The sequence below is a fragment of the Nicotiana sylvestris genome, chromosome 9 (genome assembly GCF_000393655.2).
Source record: "Nicotiana sylvestris chromosome 9, ASM39365v2, whole genome shotgun sequence".
NCBI classification, from domain to species: Eukaryota; Viridiplantae; Streptophyta; class Magnoliopsida; order Solanales; family Solanaceae; genus Nicotiana; species Nicotiana sylvestris.
Genome location: NC_091065.1, coordinates 133695520 through 133716700, shown reverse-complemented (window position 1 = coordinate 133716700; position 21181 = coordinate 133695520). Strand labels below are relative to the sequence as shown.

Here is a 21181-nt window from a genome sequence, read left to right as displayed (position 1 = left end):
AGGTCAAAGAACATTGCTTCAATCAAGGTTCAATGGAAGGGCCAGCTGGTCGAAGAGGCGACTTAGGAGATCGAGCAGGATATGCGCAGTCGTTATCCTCATATTTTCACCATTTCAGGTATGTCTCTATGCTCGTTCGAGGATGAACGATTGTTTTAATGAGGGAGGATGTAACAACCGGGCTGGTCGTTTTGAGAGTAATATCCCCGATCCCCTATTAACTGCTTCCACCATATCTTTTTCTACTTATGTGACTTGACGGAGGGTTTTGTTTTTGGTTTCGGAGTGTTTTGCGACAATTAGTCCCTAAATGGAAGCATAAGCCTTAGGATTTTGACTGTAGTTCGAACCATGTGAAGACAACTCTGGAATGGAGTTTCATTAGTTCTGTTAACTCCACTGGGTGATTTTGGGCTTAGGGGCGTGTCCGAATTGTGTTTTGGAGGTTGGTAGCTGATTTTGGCTTGGAATGGCAAAAGTTGAATTTTTGGAGATTTTGACCGGTAGTGGACCTTTTGATATCGGGGCCGGATTCCGATTCTGAAAAATGGAGTAGGTCTGTAATGTTGAATTTAACTTGTGTGAAAAATTTGAGGTCAATCGGACGTGGTTTGATAGGTTTCTGCATCGGTTGTAGAAATTTGAAGTTTCAAGTTCATTAAGTTTGAATTGCATGGTGATTCATATTCTTAGCATTGCTTGATGTGATTTGAGGGCTCGACTAAGTTCGTATTGTGTTTTAGGACTTGTTGGTATGTTTGGTTGAGGTCCCAGGGGCCTTGGGTGTGTTTCGAATGCTCAACTAGTCTTTTTGGTTTTTGATTGGGATTTTGATATCGAATTTGGATAATTTTGGTACGAGTGAACTCGTGAGTGAATAGGTGTTCATATTTTGTGACTTTTACGCTATTCCGAGATGTGGGTTCGGGGAGGCTTTTTAGGATGATTTTCGAATTTCTTATTAAAGTCTTGATTTCATTAATTAGAATAGTCTATTATAGTGATATTTATGATATGCAGTTGCTTTTGGCTAGATTTGGGCCATTCGGAGTCGGATATTCGTGGAAAAGGCATTGTTACTGATTGATTGAGCTTGGTTCGAGGTAAGTGGCTTGCCTAACCTTATGTAGGGGAACTCCCCTTAGGACTTGGTACTGTTGTGATATGTGGGCACCGTGCACGTGAAGTGACAAGTGCGTACACGAGCTATTTGTTGTATAACTCCATTTCATAGTGAGTAATAACCTGTTTCACTTTAATTGAGTTATACTAGCATGTGTAATTATCCTGTTTAGCCTAGAATAGCATGTCTACGTGTCTTAAATGCTTATCTGAACACTATGAAGCATGCTTAGTGGATTTCCTGCTTCTTCCTTGACTTGTACTTAGTCTAAAATGTATGGTTTCGTGTTATAGTTGTTATTTCAATTGTTTGAGCTTCGTATTTGTTTTGGGACTATGGAACAGTATTCCAGGAGATCCCCCTACATATTTACTTTGGGACTACGGGATAGTATCCCAGGAGATCCCCCTGCACATTTTACTTTTGGGACTACGGAACGGTATTCCAAGAGATCCCACTACATATTTACTTTGGGACTACGGGACAGTATTTCGGGAGATCCCCCTGCACATTTACTTTTGGCACTACGAGATGGTATATCGGGAGATCCCATGTTGTTATTTCTGTTCACAGTGTTGTTATGTTTCTGTGATTTCCTTCTTGTTAAATTTCAGTTTATATTATTCTGCGATATTTCATTCTATCTTATTTTATATATATACTAGTAGGGCCCTGACCTGACCTCGTCACTACTCGACCGAGGTTAGGCTTGGCACTTACTCGGTACCGTTGTGGTGTATTCATGCCACTCTTCTGCACATATTTTCGTGTGCAGATCTAGGTACTTCTTAGTAGCCACGTCATCAGTGAGCAATGATAGTTTGAGACTTCAAGGTATATCTGCCGCGTCCGTAGGCCTCAGAGTCCCCCTCAATTCACCCCTATGCCCCTTACCTTTTGTACTTCTTTTGTTAGACTCTGATGTATAGAGACAGTAGTTTTCCTTTTGTAGTTTGTGACTCACGATGTTCCGGCTTTTGGGAAGACTGCGTAGTATTGAGGTGTTTGTTATTGTACATGCCGAGCGGCATGGTTTTCAGTTATGTTGTTACTGTTACAGTTAGTTGTTAAATTTATGTTTTCATTTTATTATTCTGTAAATGTTAGGCTTACCTAGTCGTAGAGACTAGGTGCTGTCACGACATCTCACGGAGGGAGGATTTGGGTCGTGACAGTAATTGAACAATACTGATGAAAATAAAGAGAAATAGAGTCAAGGACTACAGACGCCATAGTAGCTACCTTGAAATCTCCAAGCACTGTACTAACACGGATCTAGCAATCATCACATCCGGATGCACCTGGATCTGCACACAAAGTGCTGAGTGCAGTATGAGTACAATCGATCATATATACTCAATAAGTAACAGAAGTAACATTGGACTGAAAGCAGTGACAAGCTCAGAAAAAGATAGTCAAAAGCAATATAAACGAGAAAACAAATATAATGATGACAATCGCAATAAATAACTCAAATTAATTATCAAAATCTACTCGTTCATGTTACATGAATTTAGACATGCTTTCAAGTATGACAATTAGAGCACAACACAAATAAGAATATATCAGCTACAACTAGCATGAGGAATAATACATCTATGTGCCTACATGTCAAGTATGTATGTCAAATAAATGATTTCACGGTGATATCCCCAGATACTCTCACTCTCAATGTACCCCAGTTATCTGTCTCAAATGCCGAGTAGTAGTAGTAGTAGTAGCAGTAGCAGTAGCATCAGCATCAACAACAGTAGTAGTAGCAGTAGCAGTAGTGGCAGCAGTAGCAGTAGTAGTAGTAGTAGCAGTGGCAATAGTAGCAATAATAGTAGTAGTAGTAGTAGTAGTAGCAGCAGCAGCAGTAGCAACAACAGTAGTAGTAGCAACAACATCAGTATTAGTAGCAGCAGCAGCAATAGTAGTAGTAGCAGCAGTAGTAGTAATAGTAGCAGCAGTAGCAGTAGCAGTAGCATTAGTAGTAGTAGCAGCAGTAGTAGCAGCAGTAGTAGCAGTAGTAGAAGCAGCAGTAGCAGTAGTAGCATCAGTAGTAGTAGCAGTAGTAGCAACAGTAGTAGCAACAGTAGTAGTAGAAGTAGTAGTAGCAGTAGGAGTAGCAGTAGGAGTAGCAGTAGTAGTAGTAGCAGTACGAGTAGCAGTAGTAGTAGCAGTAGTAGCAACAGCAAAAGCAGTAGAAGCAATAGAGTAGTAGCAGCAACAACAATAGTAACAACAACAATAGTAGTAGTAGCAGTAGTAATAGTATTAGTGATAGTAATAGTAGTTGTGGTCGTAGTAGTAGTAATGGTAGTAGTAGTAGTAGTGGTAGTAGTGGTAGTGATAGTGGTAATAGTGGTAGTGATAGTAGTAGTGGTAGTAGTAGTGGTAGTTGTGGTAGTGGTAGTAGTGGTGGTGGTGGTAGTAGTAGTAGTAGTAGTAGTAGTAGTAGTAGTAGTAGTAGTAGTAGTAGTAGTCGTGGTAGTAGTGGTAGTCATGGTAGTCGTGGTAGTGGTGGTAGTAATGATAGTAATGGTAGTTGTGGTAGTAGTAGTAGTGGTGATAGTAGTGGTAGTAGTGGTAGTAGTAGTAGTGGTGGTAGTCGTAGTAGAAGTGATAGTGGTAGTAGTAGTAGTGAAAGAAGTAGTGGTAATGGTGGTAGTAGTGGTACTCGTAGTAGTAGCGGTAGTAGTAGTAGTGGTAGTAGTGGTGGTAGTAGTAGTAGTAGTGGTAGTAGTAGAAGTAGTGGTAGTGGTAGTCGTGGTAGTGGTAGTCATAGTAGTGGTAGTGGTAGTAGTAGTGGTAGTTGTGGTAGTGGTAGTAGTGGTAGTATTAGTAGCAGTAGTAGTAGTATTAATAGTAGTAGTAGTAGTAGTAGTGGTAGTAGTGGTAGTAGTGATAGTAGTAGTAGTAGTAGTGGTAGTAGTAGTGGTGGTAGTCGTGGTAGTAGTGGTAGTCGTAGTAGTCGTAGTAGTAGTAATAGTAGTGGTAGTAAAAATAGTAATGGTAGTAGTAGTAGTAGTGATAGTAGTTGTAGAGGTAGTAATAGTAGTTGTAGTGGTAGTAGTAGTGATAGTTATGGTAGTGGTAGTAGTGATAGTAGTAGTAGTAGTAGTAGTGGTAGTAGTCGTGGTAGTAGTGGTAGTCGTGGTTGTCGTGGTAGTAGTGATAGTGGTAGTAGTTGTAGTTGTGGTAGTAGTGGCAGTAGTAGTAGTCGTGGTAGTAGTGGCAGTAGTAGTAGTTGTGGTGATACTAGTTGTAGAGGTAGTCGTGGTACTGGTGGTAGTAGTAGTAGTAATAGTAGTAGTAGTAGTAGTAGTAGTAATGGAAGTAGTGATAGTGGTAGTCATAGTAGTGGTAGTGATAGTAGTAGTGGTGGTAGTAGTAGTAGTAGTATTGATAGTAGTCGTAGTAGTGGTAGTAGTGGTAGTCGTGGTAGTAGTAGTAGTAGTGGTAGTAATAGTGGTGGTAGTCGTGGTAGTAGTGTTAGTCGTAATAGTAGTAGTAGTCGTGGTAGTAGTGATAGTAGTGGTAGTAAAAATAGTAATGGTAGCAGTAGTAGTGGTAGTATTAGTGGTGGTGATAGTAGTAGTGGTAGTGATAGTAGTGGTTGTAGTAGTGGTAGTGATATTAGTGGTGGTAGTAGTAGTAGTAGCAGTAGTAGTAGTGGTGGTACTACTGTGGTAGTGGTAGTAGTAGTAGTGGTTGTAGTAGCGATAGTAGTAGTGGTGGTAGTAGTAGTAGTTGTAGTAGTAATAGTAGTAATAGTAGTAGTAGTAATAATAGTAGTAGTAATAGTAGTAGCGATAGTAGTAATAGTAGTAGCGATAGTAGTAATAGTAGTAGTAATAGTAGTTGTGATAGTAGTGGTAGTAGTAGTGGTGGTAGTGGTAGTGATGGTAGTCGTAGTAGTAGTAGTAGTAGTGGTGGTGGTGGTGATAGTGATAGTGGTGGTAATAGTAGTAGTATAGTAGTAGTGGTGGTAGTGATAGTGATGGTGGTGGTAGTAGTAGTAGTGGTAGTAGTAATAGTAGTGGTAGTAGTAGTAGTAGTCGTTTTAGTAGTAGTAGCGGTAGTCGTAGAAGTAGTGATAGTAGTAGTAATGGTAGTAGTAGTGGTGATGGTAATAGTAGTGGTGGTAGTAATAGTAGTAGTAGTAGTAGTAGTAGTAGTAAAATCACAACATAGTCTAAAAAGCCTCTAAAATTACAGCACGAATCTTCACTTACCTTTGCCTTAGATGAATTCCAAATCTCCCCAAAATGAGAAAACACTCCAACCCTTTGATTTATATTTCTGCCTAGTGATACCGCATTTGCGGTCCAAAAGGTTGCACTTGTGATGCCGCTTTTACGGTCAAAAATTATCTTCAGCAGAAATCACTTAAGTTCGCGACCTTGCGCACATGCGGCCCCGTTATCGCACATGTGGATTCCGAGACTCCGCCTAAAGGCTTTTAAACTAAGTTGTATTGTTTTGCTACCTATTAATGAAATTTCTTAAATAATGGAAGATTAATGTTGGATGTTTCCCTTGGAAATATTCTTGGCTAACCTCTACATATTATTTTTTCATAAATTGATCATGGATAAGGGTGGTTAGTGGGCATCAAGAAGGCTTGCTTGACTAGGATTTCTCGATTGAGCACCGGTTCCGCACCTTGAGGCCGAGGCATGACAAAGTCAATAATCACAACATATCCCAGAATTAGGTAGTACATAGTCACAAACTCTAACTGAATACATAGAAATATCTCAAAATACAATGTTGTTCAGATAGAGAATTTGACAGTATAAAATGTGAGAAAAGGACTCCAAGGAAATGTGACGAACAAAAGATCTACTTTGAATCCTTACGATCAAAGTAACTCTCACAACCTGGGTCTGCTATTCCTAATACCTGGATCTGCATAAAAATATGTAAAAGTGTAGTATGAGTACACTACGATAGATACCCAATTAGTATCAAGACTAACCTCGGTGGAGTAGTGATAAGGTTCAAGTCAAGACACTCACTAGTCAAAATAACCTGTGCAAAAATATCACAAACTGGTAATAGAAAGAATAATAGGAGGCTGTTTACCGTGAAAATGGTAACAACAATTAAATTTGTAAATGAGATTCTAAAAATACGTGATCTATTCTCGAGATAGTTTTTAGAGCAGTTGATGCTAAGAATGCTAAGTATAATGATGAAAAGCGAGCTAAAACGAGGCAGTAGTCAAACCAAAAAGGGGTTGTTGCCCGGGTGCACAGATGGTCGATGGGACCTCGGGGTCGGCGTTAATATCGATCTCGAACTATTGGGGGAAGTCGGTAATGGGATAACAGGCAGGGATATGATCGAGCAAGGCTCTATGTTACCAATATTGAGCAAAGTAGTGAAGAACAAATAAGAGAATGATAAATGTTAAAGCGGTCTCGGGCCAGTGAGAGGGAACAACTTAGAAGAAAAGAGAGAGAGAGAGAGAGAGATATTATTGCACTTGTGGAGAGAATGGAGCAACATCAGCCCCTTACAAAATGGTACGGGTTCCCCTTATATAGGCGAGGGAATACGGTATGGTATAGAGTGCATTAAATGTAAAGATGCAGGGATGGGACGGCTAGATGTGATGCCTCAATATAGGCTCCGGATAGGCCGGGACTGTCAGACGTAGCCATGTGCCTAGGGGCTTCCCCCTATGTTCTGGCTTTGTTCCTCATTTCCTCCGAGTCAGGCTTCGACGAGCCCCGAGGCCAAGAACTCGGTTGTGGCCTCCCGCCTTCGGGGTCCCGGGCATGCTTCCGAAATGTCTTGATAGCGAGAAATCAAGTCTTCTGATTACGCCGCGTACAGATAGTCTCCACATTTCCCATAACGAAGTGTTGGGAAATGATTCTGACACATCACTCCTCGAGCTTCTTTTGGTAACGCCATATCGATGATGCGACCCCTGGCATAAGCTTTGCGGTAATGGGACATCTACGGGCTTGTGCTTTTCGACCTCATTTATTATACTCCCTAATTCTTGCTTCCAAGGTACAGGTACCGCCATCGGTTCGGTTTTCCATGGATGCATTAACTGTGCCCCTTGGTCAGTCTTCCAAAGACTAGATGACCGTGTTGTAATCCCCTATATATGGGAGTGCCTTGGCTTTGTTTTTCCTATCCCAGTGCCTTCGTTGGCTTGCTCGCCCATCTCTTCTTTACCGTTTTCTTTCCTCTTTGAACATCATGCTGGGGGCTCATGACCTTAAGGTCATTTGGAGGAGTTCCCTTAGACTGTATTGTGGCCTTTTGTCGGGGCTTCCCTTCATCAAGCATAAACGTGATATCCCGTTGTTGCTGTGGTCGTCGGTATGTGGCATTATGCACCACTGCTCAAAAGGGGGCTCGAATTATACACCGCTGCTCACCTTCATACCCGGCTCGACGTGGTGCTCTGCTCTGAGTTAGGGGCTTGCACGACTAGACATCCCAAGAAGTGGATTCAAAGTAGTCGTGCAAGCATGACCGAGGATTGTTCGGTCCGCTGTCTCTCCGAGGCTTCCTTCGCCAAAGAAGGTCCTCGAGCTTCAGAGAGCTATGGCATTTTTTCATCCCTCCCTGCCACTCGCCTTGCCCCTTGGGGATATCAGTGTGGAAAGTTGGGATGGAACTTCCGAGGAGGAGTGTACGAAGGCGCCTATTGTGGACATTCGAAGGTGGGTTGGTCTTCGGGCTTTCACCTTGAGTGTGCATCCCTTTGTCTCTTCCTTTAGGGGTAGAGATCCCCCGTTGGCTATTGTAATTGTATGTAATGTCCCATCGAGGGCTGCTTGTATGCAAATTTTTATGAATAAGAATATACTTTGCTGACTTCTGGTTTCTTTATTTTGCTTTGTTTCTGTATGCTCTTATGCACCTCGGGGATCTTTGAATGCCTTCTTTTATTTGTTGACTACTGATATCTACCATGAGCACGGGCATTCATTTATGATCTTCTGCTGATCGACATGGCTCTCCTCCAAACCTATCGTCGTATTTCGGACCAATCTTGGATTGGTCTGATAGGTCCAGGCTATTGAGGCCCTCCGAGTTGTTCGGATATCATGCGTCGAATTTCGGGGCCTTCAGGAATATTATCCTAGATGAAGGTCGTCTTCGGGTACCAACGGTCCCTATTGATCTTGATATAGATAACCCTTTTAAAATGTATAAGATTGACTTCTGCTGAGGAGTTTGCTTATATTTGGGCGCTTCCTCGGACCTTTGTGGAGCTTTCGCGATCGGAGCTTCCTGTGTTTATTCCTCTTTTTAGAAAGAGGGGATCATAACACCAGGTGCTTGCCTTGCGTCAAGTGTTGGCGTTTACTGAGGTCCAACTTCTTTGGGCCGGGGGTTCTTGATGTAGAGTGCTGCCTCGATCTTGGATATAATACGAACGACCCCTCGAGTCTTGACTTCTCGTTGAAGGGTGCTTTCTGGATTGGGTATCGATCCGTCGATCTATTTCGAGGCTGTTGGCTTCTTGGGGCTTGCCTCAGGCAAGCGAATCATCACTGCTTCTCGCATATATGTGGGGAAGCTTCAGCTCCTTCGTAAGACTTCACTATTTTTTGATAGCTGCCTTTTTGCTTTGACACAGGGTACTTCATCTCTTTAGGCGCAAAAAGTGTTGGTGCACGCCTTTGCCTTGACCTATTAGTTTCATCATAGTTATGGAAACCACTTCGGGCCCGATCCGGCAGTGGATGGGGGGCGCTGCTCCTAGTGCTTAGGAATCGGGGGCTTTCAATCTGGAGATGGCGTCCTTGATAAGAGATGAACACTTGGAGATGTGCGAGGAAGTACTGCGGGTGGAGAGAGGGGATAACACTGTAAGTGCTTTCCCCAGATGAGGTCATTGTGGACTCCACTGATGCATTCTTGAGCGTATACCTATACCCTTTCGCATCTAGCCCCCCTGATAGAGTTATGTTTGATTTTTACTCGAAGTATCGGGTTACTCTAGCATAGATTCATCCATCATTTTGGCGAACAGCGTTGATGATGAGATTCTTCGCAGAGAAAGCCGGGCTTGAATTCACGCTTGACCATCTTGTCAGGCTATATCGGCCCTTTCATCATCGAGGCCTGCTAACTCTGAGGTGTCGTTCGTCCACGCCCTTTGTTTTTTATGATGAGTAAGGTGGGGATAGAGAGTGGGCCAGTTGGTTTATCTGGGTCCGAATGACCGATATTATCCCTGTGGAGTTTTTTCCATTTCCCCAAGGGTGGAATCATGCACGTGAGTGAGGCGTTTGGCGCTTTTTCAGATTCCACATATAGCGAAAACCAGCTGAGAAATAATGTTGTCTCCCTTGTTGCAGCAACTTTGTGGACGCTGGGTGAAATCCATGACCTGCCCTGCTGGGTCCGGAGGTTGGTGACCCATTCGTTCTGCGATGAGTGCAGATGGCGAGTTGTGCTTCGTACCAGATGGGGAGCGCAATACCAAGGTATGTGCATATGCTGCCTTTGCCTTCGTATACCAGAGGTAACACTTTCCCCTTTCAATTGCACTAGATTCGCGTTTGCAGATATTGGGCGGTTCCTTGGGATGAGGCAATGTTGTTCTGAAGAGGGAACGGATCGTTGGCCTCCGGGCCTAGGGACGACAACAATAAGAGGGATCGGCACCCACGGTGCGATGGAGCCTTTAGCGATAATGGTCGGGCTCAAATTTCTGAGAAAGGGGCATTGCCCGAGTCTGTTGCTCCCGGAGTTCCTGACTCCCGGCCGGTGGTTCCTTTGAGCGATCATGTCGTGCCCGAGGTCGGTTCTTCTAGGGCCGCATGGGCAGGATCAATAGGAGTGTGCTATGACTTTGAGAAAGTCCGTCAGCTTCACTTTGTGGTGAGTTTATGCACAGTACCTATATCATGTGTCCTCCTTCCTCTATTGAACCTTTTTTGTGCAGGCCTGTGATAAGATTAGGTCTGAGCTACTTCGCCAAGGGGTCAAGCTCTAGAAGATTCTGGATGAGGGCGAATCCCTTAGGCTTCTAAGCAAGGAGAAGGAAGTTGAGAGCTATTTGATGGAGCAGGTAACTTCCTGTAGTACGTGCTTCGCTCCTTTATAACCTTAAGGCTAACTCCTTTTTGCCGTATCAGTTGCAGAAAAAGGTGGAGGTCTTGGAGTACCTCAAAGGCAACGTCAGTTGCGTCAGAGTTGCTTGCGAGGAGCTAAGGGCTCAAGTGCAGGCTCGAGCTTTAGAGGATATGAGCACCTCGGCTAAGGTCCCTGCCTTCGAGGTCCAACTCAGCTTGACTCATGACAATTCCAAGGTTCAAGAAGATATGATTGGGAAACTTGAATCTGATCTCTCGAAGGTCAAAGCCGAGATAATTGATGCCCAGGCAGAAGTGGCATTAAGCTGAACCAAGGCTGAACGTAAGGTGGCGATTTGTATGAAAGATGCTGCTGATGCCCAAGTTGAGCTGAAGCGAACCCTCGACCGGGAGAAGAGGATCGAGGAATATGTTCACTATAGATCTCGGAGAGAGGTACTCGAGGAGTTCGGTGCAAGGGGCTTCGTTTTTTCGGAGGAGTTTTCTCGAGCAAAGGCGGACAAGCGTGACGCTCAGTCACTTCTAGTTAACGCTGCAGAGGGTAAATTTGACAAGTTGTAGCCCTTTAGCGCAGAGTGTAGATTTTACCGTTTTGTCGCTTTGTTTCTGATATATGTAGGGCATGCCTGTAGGTGGAGAATGCGCTTTTTCACGCATGTAATATATAAGAAGAAACTTGAAGCTTTGTTTCTCCTGTACATTTTTCTGTCATTGCTTTCGATCGGGCAGACTGGTTTTGGTGTTTGGCGAGATCCTTGTAAGTCCGGAACTAATCGGACAGATCCAGGGGCACTTAAGCATGATTCTTGATGTGAGCAGGTACTAGGGCCTCCGTGCTTGGACCGGCTGTTTAGGCTTAGTTTTCGAGTCGGGCTCCGACTCGAGCCTTTTGTCGTCAAATTTTTTGTGCCTGTGTGGGTAGGTAGTAGTCGTTTTTATTTCTTGCCCTTGGGTATTTGTCATTCCAACTGTTTTGGGTCTAGTCTCCGAGTCGCATTGTGACTCGAGCTTCAATTGACCCTCAAGGTTTTTCCTGCCTGCATGGGCGAATTATGATGGCCCTTTGTGCTCTAGGTCGAAGTGACCGTACGGACCCATGGCCCGGAGGTTTACTCGGCCGGCATCAGTGGCACTTATGCCATGCCCTTACGTATATTGCAGCTTCTGGGTCCAGTCACCGATTTGCGTTGTGATTCGAGCTGTAATCGACCCTTAAATTTCCTTGATTTCCTAGCCGGCAATAGTGGCACTTATGTCGTGCCCTTAGGTATATTGCAATTTTTGGGTCCAGCCTCTGAGTCGCATTGCGATTCGAGCTGTAATTGACCCTTAAATTCCCTTGAGTTTCTGGCTGGAGACAGTGGCACTTATGCCGATTGGTCATTGAGATCTTTTAGCTTGTAGCCCGAAGGCTTGCATAGTTAACTATTTTGGATCCGGTCTCCGAATCGGGTTACGATTCAAGCTCATTTTAATCCTCAAGTTGTCAAGATATTTAGCTGGCGACAATGGCTCTTACGTTGTTTTTGCCCATGGGCTTTTTTGTAGGCTTTGTTTCCGTTCGTTAAGGTCTTTTTAGAGTATTTTTGCCTGACCCGTCGTCGGTTCCAGAGGAACCTCGATTTCAAGTCATTGTCGGCGATGTTTCGAGCACCTCGTAAGGTTCATAGCTCATAGGTCGAGTAGATCGATGCTCTTGTGTTTTGGAGCTGACATGGTCGGAGCTCGTTTTTGCCTATTGAAGGAAGCCTGTTTTAACCGGTTCTTTCCGAAGTATATTCGGAGTAGTGGCCTGGGGTTTTTAGCGACAGTCGGGCATCCCCGAGCTGTGTTATTTTGGCTGTATCTGCTTTTTTTACTAGTCATATGCATTTAGCCGTAGCCATTTTTGATCCCAAGTGAGATCTTAGGCGTCAACGTTTAGGGTATGTCGTTTATGGATTCTTACAAATGTGACGTATAACCTAAACTTCGGGATTTTCATGCCTGTTGAGGTCTTACAGTTTGTCATGCCTATTGAGGTCTTACAGTTTGTTTGTCATGTAGAATAGATCTAGTTACGCCGAGGCTGCCCACTAGGGGCCTTACAGTTTCGGGTTTTCCAATCATATGGCGATCAACGGCAGACTCCTAGTCATCGAGTTTGTTTAAGCTTGAAGACCGCTTCTCGTGAGCTCGGAGTTACCTTCTAGGGGCTTGATGAGCCCAGAGTTGCCTTATAGGGGCTTGATGAGCCTGGAGTTCCGACCCTGGGGTCACGTGGGCACTGAATTATTTAAGTCTTCGAGTATCTCGGGACATATTTGGCGGAGAGGCCTTCGCCGTGAATATGCCGAAATAGCCTTTTTCGAAGTATGAAATGCCAAAAAGGTATTATTTATTGATTGGCGTAAATATATGCTGCAAATACATGTTGTCCCGTTGTTGTGAGATCAGCCCACATGAGCGCTGCTCCTCCGATCATCTGATCTGTTTACATGATTCCGTTTTGAAACATAGCCCGCCATTTATTGGATTTTTCGGGGGATGGTGTCCCTAAGAGAAGGTCATCGCACGTCGTCTGACTGTAGAAGAAAGGATTGCGATCTCGTCGTATCCCTTTCTGGGGGGACGGTGTCCCTAAGAGAAGGTTATCGCACATCGTCTGACTGTAGAAGAAAGGACTGCGATCTCGTTGGATCCCTTTCTAGGGGGACAGTGTCCCTAAGAGAAGGTCATCGCACGCCGTCTGACTGTAGAAGAAAGGACTGCAATCTCGTTGGATCCCTTTCTAGGGAGTGCGCTGCTCTGCTAATAATCTTGCTGGCGGGACCATCTTTAGGTTTGAAGCCCACTCGGAGATTCGGGGCCTCTGCAGGATCTCTGAGTAGAGTTCAGAACTTCTGAATGCCTCGGTTGATTGCCTGCATATAGGTTAGTAAAAGAAAAGAAACAACAAATGAGGGAGTAGTTCTTCCTTGTTGCAGGATGCGTAGGCGATGTTTGGAGGCGTGAGTCCTGTTACAGCCTTCTGCTATGTTCAACCAGGCTTGGTCGAAGATGTGGTTCTCCTTACCCTTTGATCTCTTCAAGGGCGGAGGCATTGATGCCGGCAATGGTTCATGTGGTGAGGGATTTCCTTTCATTGCGTGTAGCTCCTTGTCGAATGATTTAGTCTCGCCTCTGTCGGGGAGTTTCATACCTTTGGCGAAGTGGGGTCGAAGTTGCCCCCGGGCGGTGTACCTGTTGTTATCTGAATAAAACGTCCGTGTTTTGCGGGCTCGGTGTTCCAGCCCGAGCTTAGGCGGACTGTATAGAGGAAGCGGCCTTCCTGATCGTTGTGGCGAACGGCATTTGGAATCCATCAAAGATTCGAGGTGGGGGAGTGATTTGGTTCGTTAGTCCGAACTGCCCTATTGGCTTTGTCCTGATATCGTCGGTATAATTGATCGTACCACTTGTATTCATGAAAACATGTTTTATTTGAAATAGGTCAAATGGAGGAAGGGGTTACCAACGCGTCTCTTTCCTTGGATGCAAAGGTGTCCTTTGGGTATATTTCCTGAACCCGTCTTTTCCCGGCGATGAGCACTTTCACTCTACACTTTATGGATCTTTGAAGGGTGCCACCGCCCCTTTACCGTCTTGGCAATACGTCGTGGCTTGTCAGCTTCATTTTTCCCGATCTCCTTCCTCCCTTGGAGCTGGACTCGAGACTGACCGCTCGATGATACTTGGTTGTAATCTCTATCGAATAGTATGGTTGTCGTTCTTTTGAGCTGGTGATCCCGCGCGCCCCGCGATTCTTGCACCGGGCCATGGTTCTTTTGAAGAGGTCTTGGTCAAATAGGTTTTAGCCGCCTGGCATTCCTGGTTTCGCTTATGGTGATCACGATGTTTGGTATAGCAATGCTAAAATCGTACTCGGTTGGGCGGGGTTTCCCTGATAGCTGTGCCTTGTTGAATCTGGTTCCATTGGAGGTTCCTCGAGGGTGCTGCCCTCGAGCTATTTCCCTATTGTTGCGAGCTAGGTTGCATCTCGAGTCGTTCCTTCCATTTGCGATGCATAGATGATACCTCCATCTGTCTGGCATCAGCTTCTTTACTGGGAGTCTGCTTGGATATACCTGACCCGAGGAGGTTCACAGATGGTTGTCCACGGCCCCGATTCAGGGCTGGTGCCGGGTGTGCGCATCCAACCAGACCTCGGCTAGGTATCTGATCAGGCTTCGCTTGAAATGTACTGGAGTCGTTGGGCATGCTTTATTTAGGCTTCAGGTGAAGGCCTGTGTTGCATGATCATCCAAAACCGGGAGCGATCGCATTCGTCCTATCAGGGAATGGGGTGCGGCTTCCCGCGACATTTCATTTCTTCATCGTTCAGCCTCAGGTGTATTGGGCCCTCTCAATACTACTTTGATGGTACCGGCGCGTGCTTCCGCGGAAGACCACGCTGGTATGGTAAGTGAGTCTATGAGGTCAGGTGCCAGGTAGTGGCACTGCGCCGTGGTTTCTTTCGAGAGAGTTTCTTTGAACTTCCTCAGCGAGACGGGCTAGAACTCATCATCTTGGAGGTCACTACCTCTGAACGAGCACGCGCAAGTGGTGGTGGGCCCGTAGGGATCCGAGGTCCTGTCGCACCTAGAGAGTTTCGGCGTTCTGAATTTCTATAAAGCCAGTTCTGGGACCGTTTCCTCGGGAGACAGTTGCTATAAGAGCTTCCACGAACTTGATTCAATCCTTTCGAAGAGATTCCCAAGCATCCTCACTACGTCAGGGTCAGTTACCGATCCGTCGTTACTTGATCTCTCGGGTACTAGCTCGATATAAGGAGATGTTTCCGGTGCTACTGTGTTGGGAGTCTCGGGGCGACTTTGCAGTCGTGCGATAGACAACTATCGTGCCTGCAATATTTCAAAAATAACATGAAGACTAACTTCCTGTTCTACCTGGGCTGGGGGTTTTTGAGCTTCCTGTTGGTCAACACGCTGTGTGCTACCATTGGTGTGCGAGGCTTTGTTGACCTATTGCGCGCCTTGCAAGCCCGTGTCCACTTGAATCGATCCTAATGCGTTATCGGGGTCCTGTTGTGTCGCGCCAACCTCTGAAGCAGCCATACTATCTTCGCTATGACTTTCATGGTAGTCGTTCTCGATTTTGCTTACCGAGCTGGGCGTTATCCTGAAATCAAATGATCATGGGCAAGAAAAAGTGTGAAAGATAACGTGCGTTTGTGTGCCAGCAAGAAAATAATCACTATTATTTTTAGCCCACGGTGGGCGCCAAACTGTTTACCATGAAAATGGTAACAACAGTTAAATTTGAAATGGGATTCTAAAAATACGTGATCTATTCCCGAGCTAGTTTTTAGAGCAGTTGATGCTAAGAATTCTAAGTATAATGATGGAAAGCAAGCTAAACAGAGGCAGTAATCAAACCAAAGGGGGGCTGTTGCCCGGGTGCATAGATGGTCGATGGGACCTCGGGGTCGGCGTTAGTATCAATCTCGAACTATTGGGGGCAGAGTATCAATCTCGAACTATTGGGGGCAGTCGGGAATGGGATAATAGGCAGGGATATGATCGAGCAAGGCTCTATGTTACTAATATTGACCAAAGTAGTGAAGAACAAATAAGAGAATGATAAATGCTAAAGCGGCCTTGGGCCATTGAGTGCGAACAACTTAGAAGAAAAGAGAGACAGAGAGAGACATTATTGCACTTGTGGAAAGAATGGAGCAACATCAGCCCCTTAAAAAATGGTATGGGTTCCCCTTATATAGGCGAGGGATCAAGGTATGGTACAGAGTGCAATAAATGTAAAGATGTGGGGATGGGACGACTAGACGTTATGCCTAAGCATAGGCTCCGGATAGGCCGGGCCCGTCAGAAGTAGCCATGTGCCTAGGGGGCTTCCCCTTCTATCCTGGCTTCGTTCCTCGTTTCCTCTGAGTCGGGCTTCGACGAGCCCTGAGGCCGAGAACTCGGTCGCGGCATCCCGCTGTCGGGGTCCTGGGGCATGCTTCCAAAATATCTTGATAGCGAGAAATCAAGGCTTCTGATTTCGCCGCGTACAAAGGCAATAACTATAAATTTATTAGAACAAGTAACGATAATTTAATAAAAGTAAAGGCTTTATCTCAACAAGAAGTCATTAAATAGAGTCCCAGACATAAGGCGCCTCTTCGCCCCCATATCGATCACCTTTGCATGGCAAAGACCTCGTGCCACGACATAAGTCACACCACACGCGGCAAAGACCTCGTGCTATAATATAAGTCACACTTGGAAGAATCAACACAGTAATGAATGATAACAAATTTCTTTTTTACTTCAATCTATTATGCTATCAACAACTCAATAAAATATGAGATGATAACTCCACGTAGGTAAATCCAGTTTGACAACCAAATCATCAAATAGTTACAGAGCCACAGTTTAACATGTTAGGACAACGCAACAAAACATATAAAATGCACGACACACATAAAAAGGCATAAGCATGAACAAAAATGCCCCTTTTCACCACCACTAAAACATTATCAACAGCACACCCCCAGGACATTACATATCATCCCCAAAATTCAACCCTTATCTCATTGCACGCCCAACAATAAGATAAATTCCTACCTTGTATCGCCACATGCGCTTTTACTAATCATTCCACCTTGTCTCGCCACATGTGAAAAACCTGATATATAGCCTCCCTTTTCTCGCCACATGTGAAATATCAACAATAACAATAGCATGGTAGAAACCTCATGCAAATATCCAAATAATCCACCCAACAAGACCACATGTGCCACAATCAAAATAGCATAGCATACCAACAATTGTCACCAAGACATCAACTCACAATCTGCCAACCCAGTGCACAAGGAAAAATTAATAAGGAAATGTGGATGGGTGTTCAACATTTAATATGAATTCAGCTAACCCAAATTGCAACAATTTCACAAACGCCCAACTTGGCCAACTAAGGAAATAAAATCCTAAAACATGATCTCTAGCATGGAACATAAACTAAAGTAAAATCATGTAAATCAGAGACCTCTCAAACAAAGTAAAGCGATAAAGAAATATCGGGTCGAATCCGGTCATAAACCACACATACAACCGTGTACACACTCATCACCTCATATGTCCCGAACCCAATTTCCCTCTGTAAGATGTCGCGAATGCACCTACTCTTTAAGACTAGGTAAGCCTAACACTTACTAGATTAATAACAGAATTTAACCAAAAACAACTATTAAACATAAACCATATATTTCTATTAAAGCCAACAAATCCCAACATGATACAATATCCCAAAACCAGTAGTACAAGTCATAAGCTCTAGTGAGTTCACAAGGAAATTTCTAAGTACAACTGCTCCGGAATAGAAATAAACTATTCAAAACAACGGAAGGTATACCTTGAAATCTCCACGGTAATATTCGGTCAGCTAACTAGTGATCAACCAACTCCGAAGTACTAAGATCTACACAAAAATGTGCAGAAATCGTAGAATGAGTAAACCACAATGGTACCCAGTAAGTATCAAGACTAACCTCGATAGAGTAGTGAGGAGGTACAGTCGATACACCTACTAGACATAATAACTTGTACAAATATAATTATGAAACTATAAGGGAACATTATATAGCTAAACATTATAAGAATGACAAAACAATACTTGCAACAGAAAACTAGAAGCAACAATTAGCAACAAGGCACAACATGTAATAACGCCATAAAGTGAGCTAAATACAATTCAAGTTCGATGAAACCAAGTAAGTAGAATAAGTAACAACTCAATAAGAACAACCGTTTTCACTCAAGTTTTATTCAAGACTTTCCTAGAGGTACCACACCTCATAATCACAAATCAAGGGTCCCAACTCATGAACCCTTATCACTTGGCATCTTGTTCCCATATTACAATCACAACCGCATGGAAAACTCACCTGATGCATAGCATGTTCCAATACCATTAATACCTCATATCTACACGGACAACTTATATGCTAAGGGAGTGACAATATCTCATATCTGAATGGACAACTCACGTGCCAACAATAACAATAACGCATAACCGCATGGATAACTTACGTGGCAACAATAACAATAACTTATGACCGCATGGACAACTCGCGTGCCAATAGTACAACTCTCACACAGAAGGAAAATAAACGAGAATATATGTAAATGATCAATAGACATCAGGGTTCATCTTCTTAAACCGATATGAGTGATTAATTACGTGTATGCTTGTGCAAGTGTTCTATCACAACTCGAGTCAACAAGTAAGATCAGTGTCAACGAATGGTACATAGAAAACAACAGAACAAACATAAGATGCATGACTCACACAAAGTAGGCACACTATTTCACAAATATCATCAACAACAATGCCCCCAGGCCATCACAAATCATCCCCGACATAGCCCACTTGTCTCTCTATGTGCACAACAATAAAGTAAATGCCTGCCTTATCTTGACACACGTGCAATAATAATATTCTCGCCTTGTCTCACCACATGCGCAACCCCCGTCCATATATATATATAGTCCGCCTTGTCATGCCGCATGTGCAATTATCAATAACAATAACACTAACAACTCACGTGCGATCACCCCAACAATCTTCTCAAGAATATCATGCGTGCCAAAAGCATAACAATACAATTTAACAACTTGCACCATATGTGCCCACATGCTTGTAATGACCCGACTTGTTGTTTTAAGAATTAACACCTCATTCAGCGACATAAGGTCCCGACCAAATTCGTAATATGTATTATGATTTGCATGTGCGTTCAAGTTTAATTTTTGGAAGATTCAGAATTAAATTGAAAGAACAGTTCTCATTTGTAAAGTTTAAATGAAAAGAATTGACCGGAGTTTGACTTTTGAGAAAACAACTCCAAAATGGAGTTTTGATGATTTCAATAACTCTGTATGATGATTTCGGACCTAGGCGTGCACCCGAAATTGGATTTAGAGGTCCGTAGAATAAATTGAAGCATTTTGGCAAAAGGTGGAACAAAATGGAATTCAGTAGTTTGACCGAGAGTTGACTTTTTATTGGGGTCGAAATCTGATTCTGGAAATTGGAATTAGTCTGTTATGTCATTTATGACTTGTATGTAAAATTTAAGGTCAATCGGACTTTATTTGATAGGTTTCGACATCGAATGTATAAGTTAGAATTTTTTAGTTTCATTAGGCGTGAATTAGGGTGTGATTCATGTTTTTAGCATTGTTTGATGTGATTTGAGGCCTTGACTAAGTCCATGATATGTTTTGAGACTTCTTGGTATATACGGGCGGGGTCTTAATGGGCTCGGGTGAGTTTCAGGGTGGTTTCTGACCATTTCTAAGCCATTTGTAGTTGCCGGTTTTTGGCTACGATGAGTAAAATGGGAAAAATAGCCAGTGATTTGCGATCACGAAAGGCCTTTCTTGATCTCGTAGAGGAAACTTTCTACTGCACTGACCTAAATTTGGAAGCATATATCTCGCAATCTATAAGGAGTTTGAAGATGATCCAAGCATGAAAACTGTAGCGCTTGGTGTCTAGTTTTCAACCATTTGCAATTTGGAGTTTTGTACAAAAAGTTATGACCATTAAACTAGAGGTTGTCTGGAAGAGTTGGGCACTTGTTCTTCGCGATCGCTAAGCATTTTCCGCGATCGTGAAGGGCAAATTTTGGGCAGAGAAAAGTTGTGCTTCGCAATCACGAAGAATTTTACCTGATCGCGAAGAGTAAATACCTGGGCAGTAGCTATATTTCGAGGTTTCGGCCACTTTTAACATATTTGGAGCTATGGAGCTCGGATTGAAGCGATGTTTTAGGCAATTTTTACAATATGAATTGGGTTAAGTGTTCTATATCCGAAAGTGATTATACTTTTTGATTCTATGGTTATATTCATCATTTATTTCATATTTAAATGGAAGAAGTCAAGATTTTTGCAAAACTTTTCAAGAACGGAAATTTAAGATTTGGAGGTCAAGTTTTTATCGGAATTTGATAAAATTGGTATGGTTGAACTCGTATCGGAATGGGTGTTCAGATTTCGTGAAAATGTCGGGTTTTGAGAGATGAGTCCTGCGTTGACTTTTGGTTGACCTTTTAATGTGAAATTTTAAGTCAATATTTTATTATCCGGAATTGTTTCTGATGAATTTTAATGAAGTTATACAACTAATTTGGATTGATTTGAGCTGGCCGGAGATCAATTCAAGCGAGAAGGCCATTATAGAATATCAGGCTAATTCCGTAAAGGTAAGTATCTTGTCTAACCTTGAGTGGGGGAATTACCCCTTAGGCATTGAGTATTATGTGCCATTTGTGAAATGTGAAAAGCCGTGTACGCAAGGTGACAAACACGTACTCGGGCTTATATGTGCAAAACCTATTGGTTTAAAGTCGAAACATTTTTACATATTAAACTGAATAATTGTGGACATTTATTTAATCCTTTATTTTCCATGCCTCAAATCCTTATTTGTCGAATTTGTTTTTATATGATAAATTGGTGTGATTGCTACTTGAATTTTTATGTGAATTCTCTGTGTTTGTTGATTCGATATTGCTCAGAAATGATTATATTATGGATTTTACTATCTCCAAATAACTAAGTAAATAAGTTTAAAAAGAGGCATTTGTCACGACCCAATTTCTCCCTCCATAAACTATCGTGAAGGCACGTAGTCTCTACAACTAGGTAAGCCTAATATTGTGGAAATGAAATTAAAACACAAGGATAACAGTTAACAGATAAAATAAATAAGCAGAAACGGTGCCACTCGGCATATAGAATAATCATCTTTCCCAAAATCCGGAATGTCGCAATGTCACAAGCTTCTAAGAAGTCCTAACTATTCTATACATCATTTCTACGGACAAGAAGAAAACGAACATAGGGGATAGAATGGGACTCTGAGGTATGCGAACAAAGGCAGATGTACCATGAAGTCTCCTAAAGCAGCAACCATACAACTAGACTCGAGGCTGATAGCTGGT

At 43.2% G+C, this 21181-nt stretch overlaps 1 protein-coding gene across 1 annotated transcript; it reads left to right on the top strand.

The window, feature by feature from the left end:
- Nucleotides 1–2818: 2818 nt before the first annotated feature.
- LOC104220937 (uncharacterized) lies at nt 2819–5302 on the top strand. The gene is made up of 5 exons (XM_070157921.1): nt 2819–3074; nt 3121–3322; nt 3414–3940; nt 4154–4803; nt 5081–5302. The coding sequence occupies exons 1-5, from the start codon at nt 2819–2821 to the stop codon at nt 5300–5302; spliced, it is 1857 nt and encodes a 618-aa protein (XP_070014022.1).
- The last annotated feature ends 15879 nt before the right edge of the window (nt 5303–21181 follow it).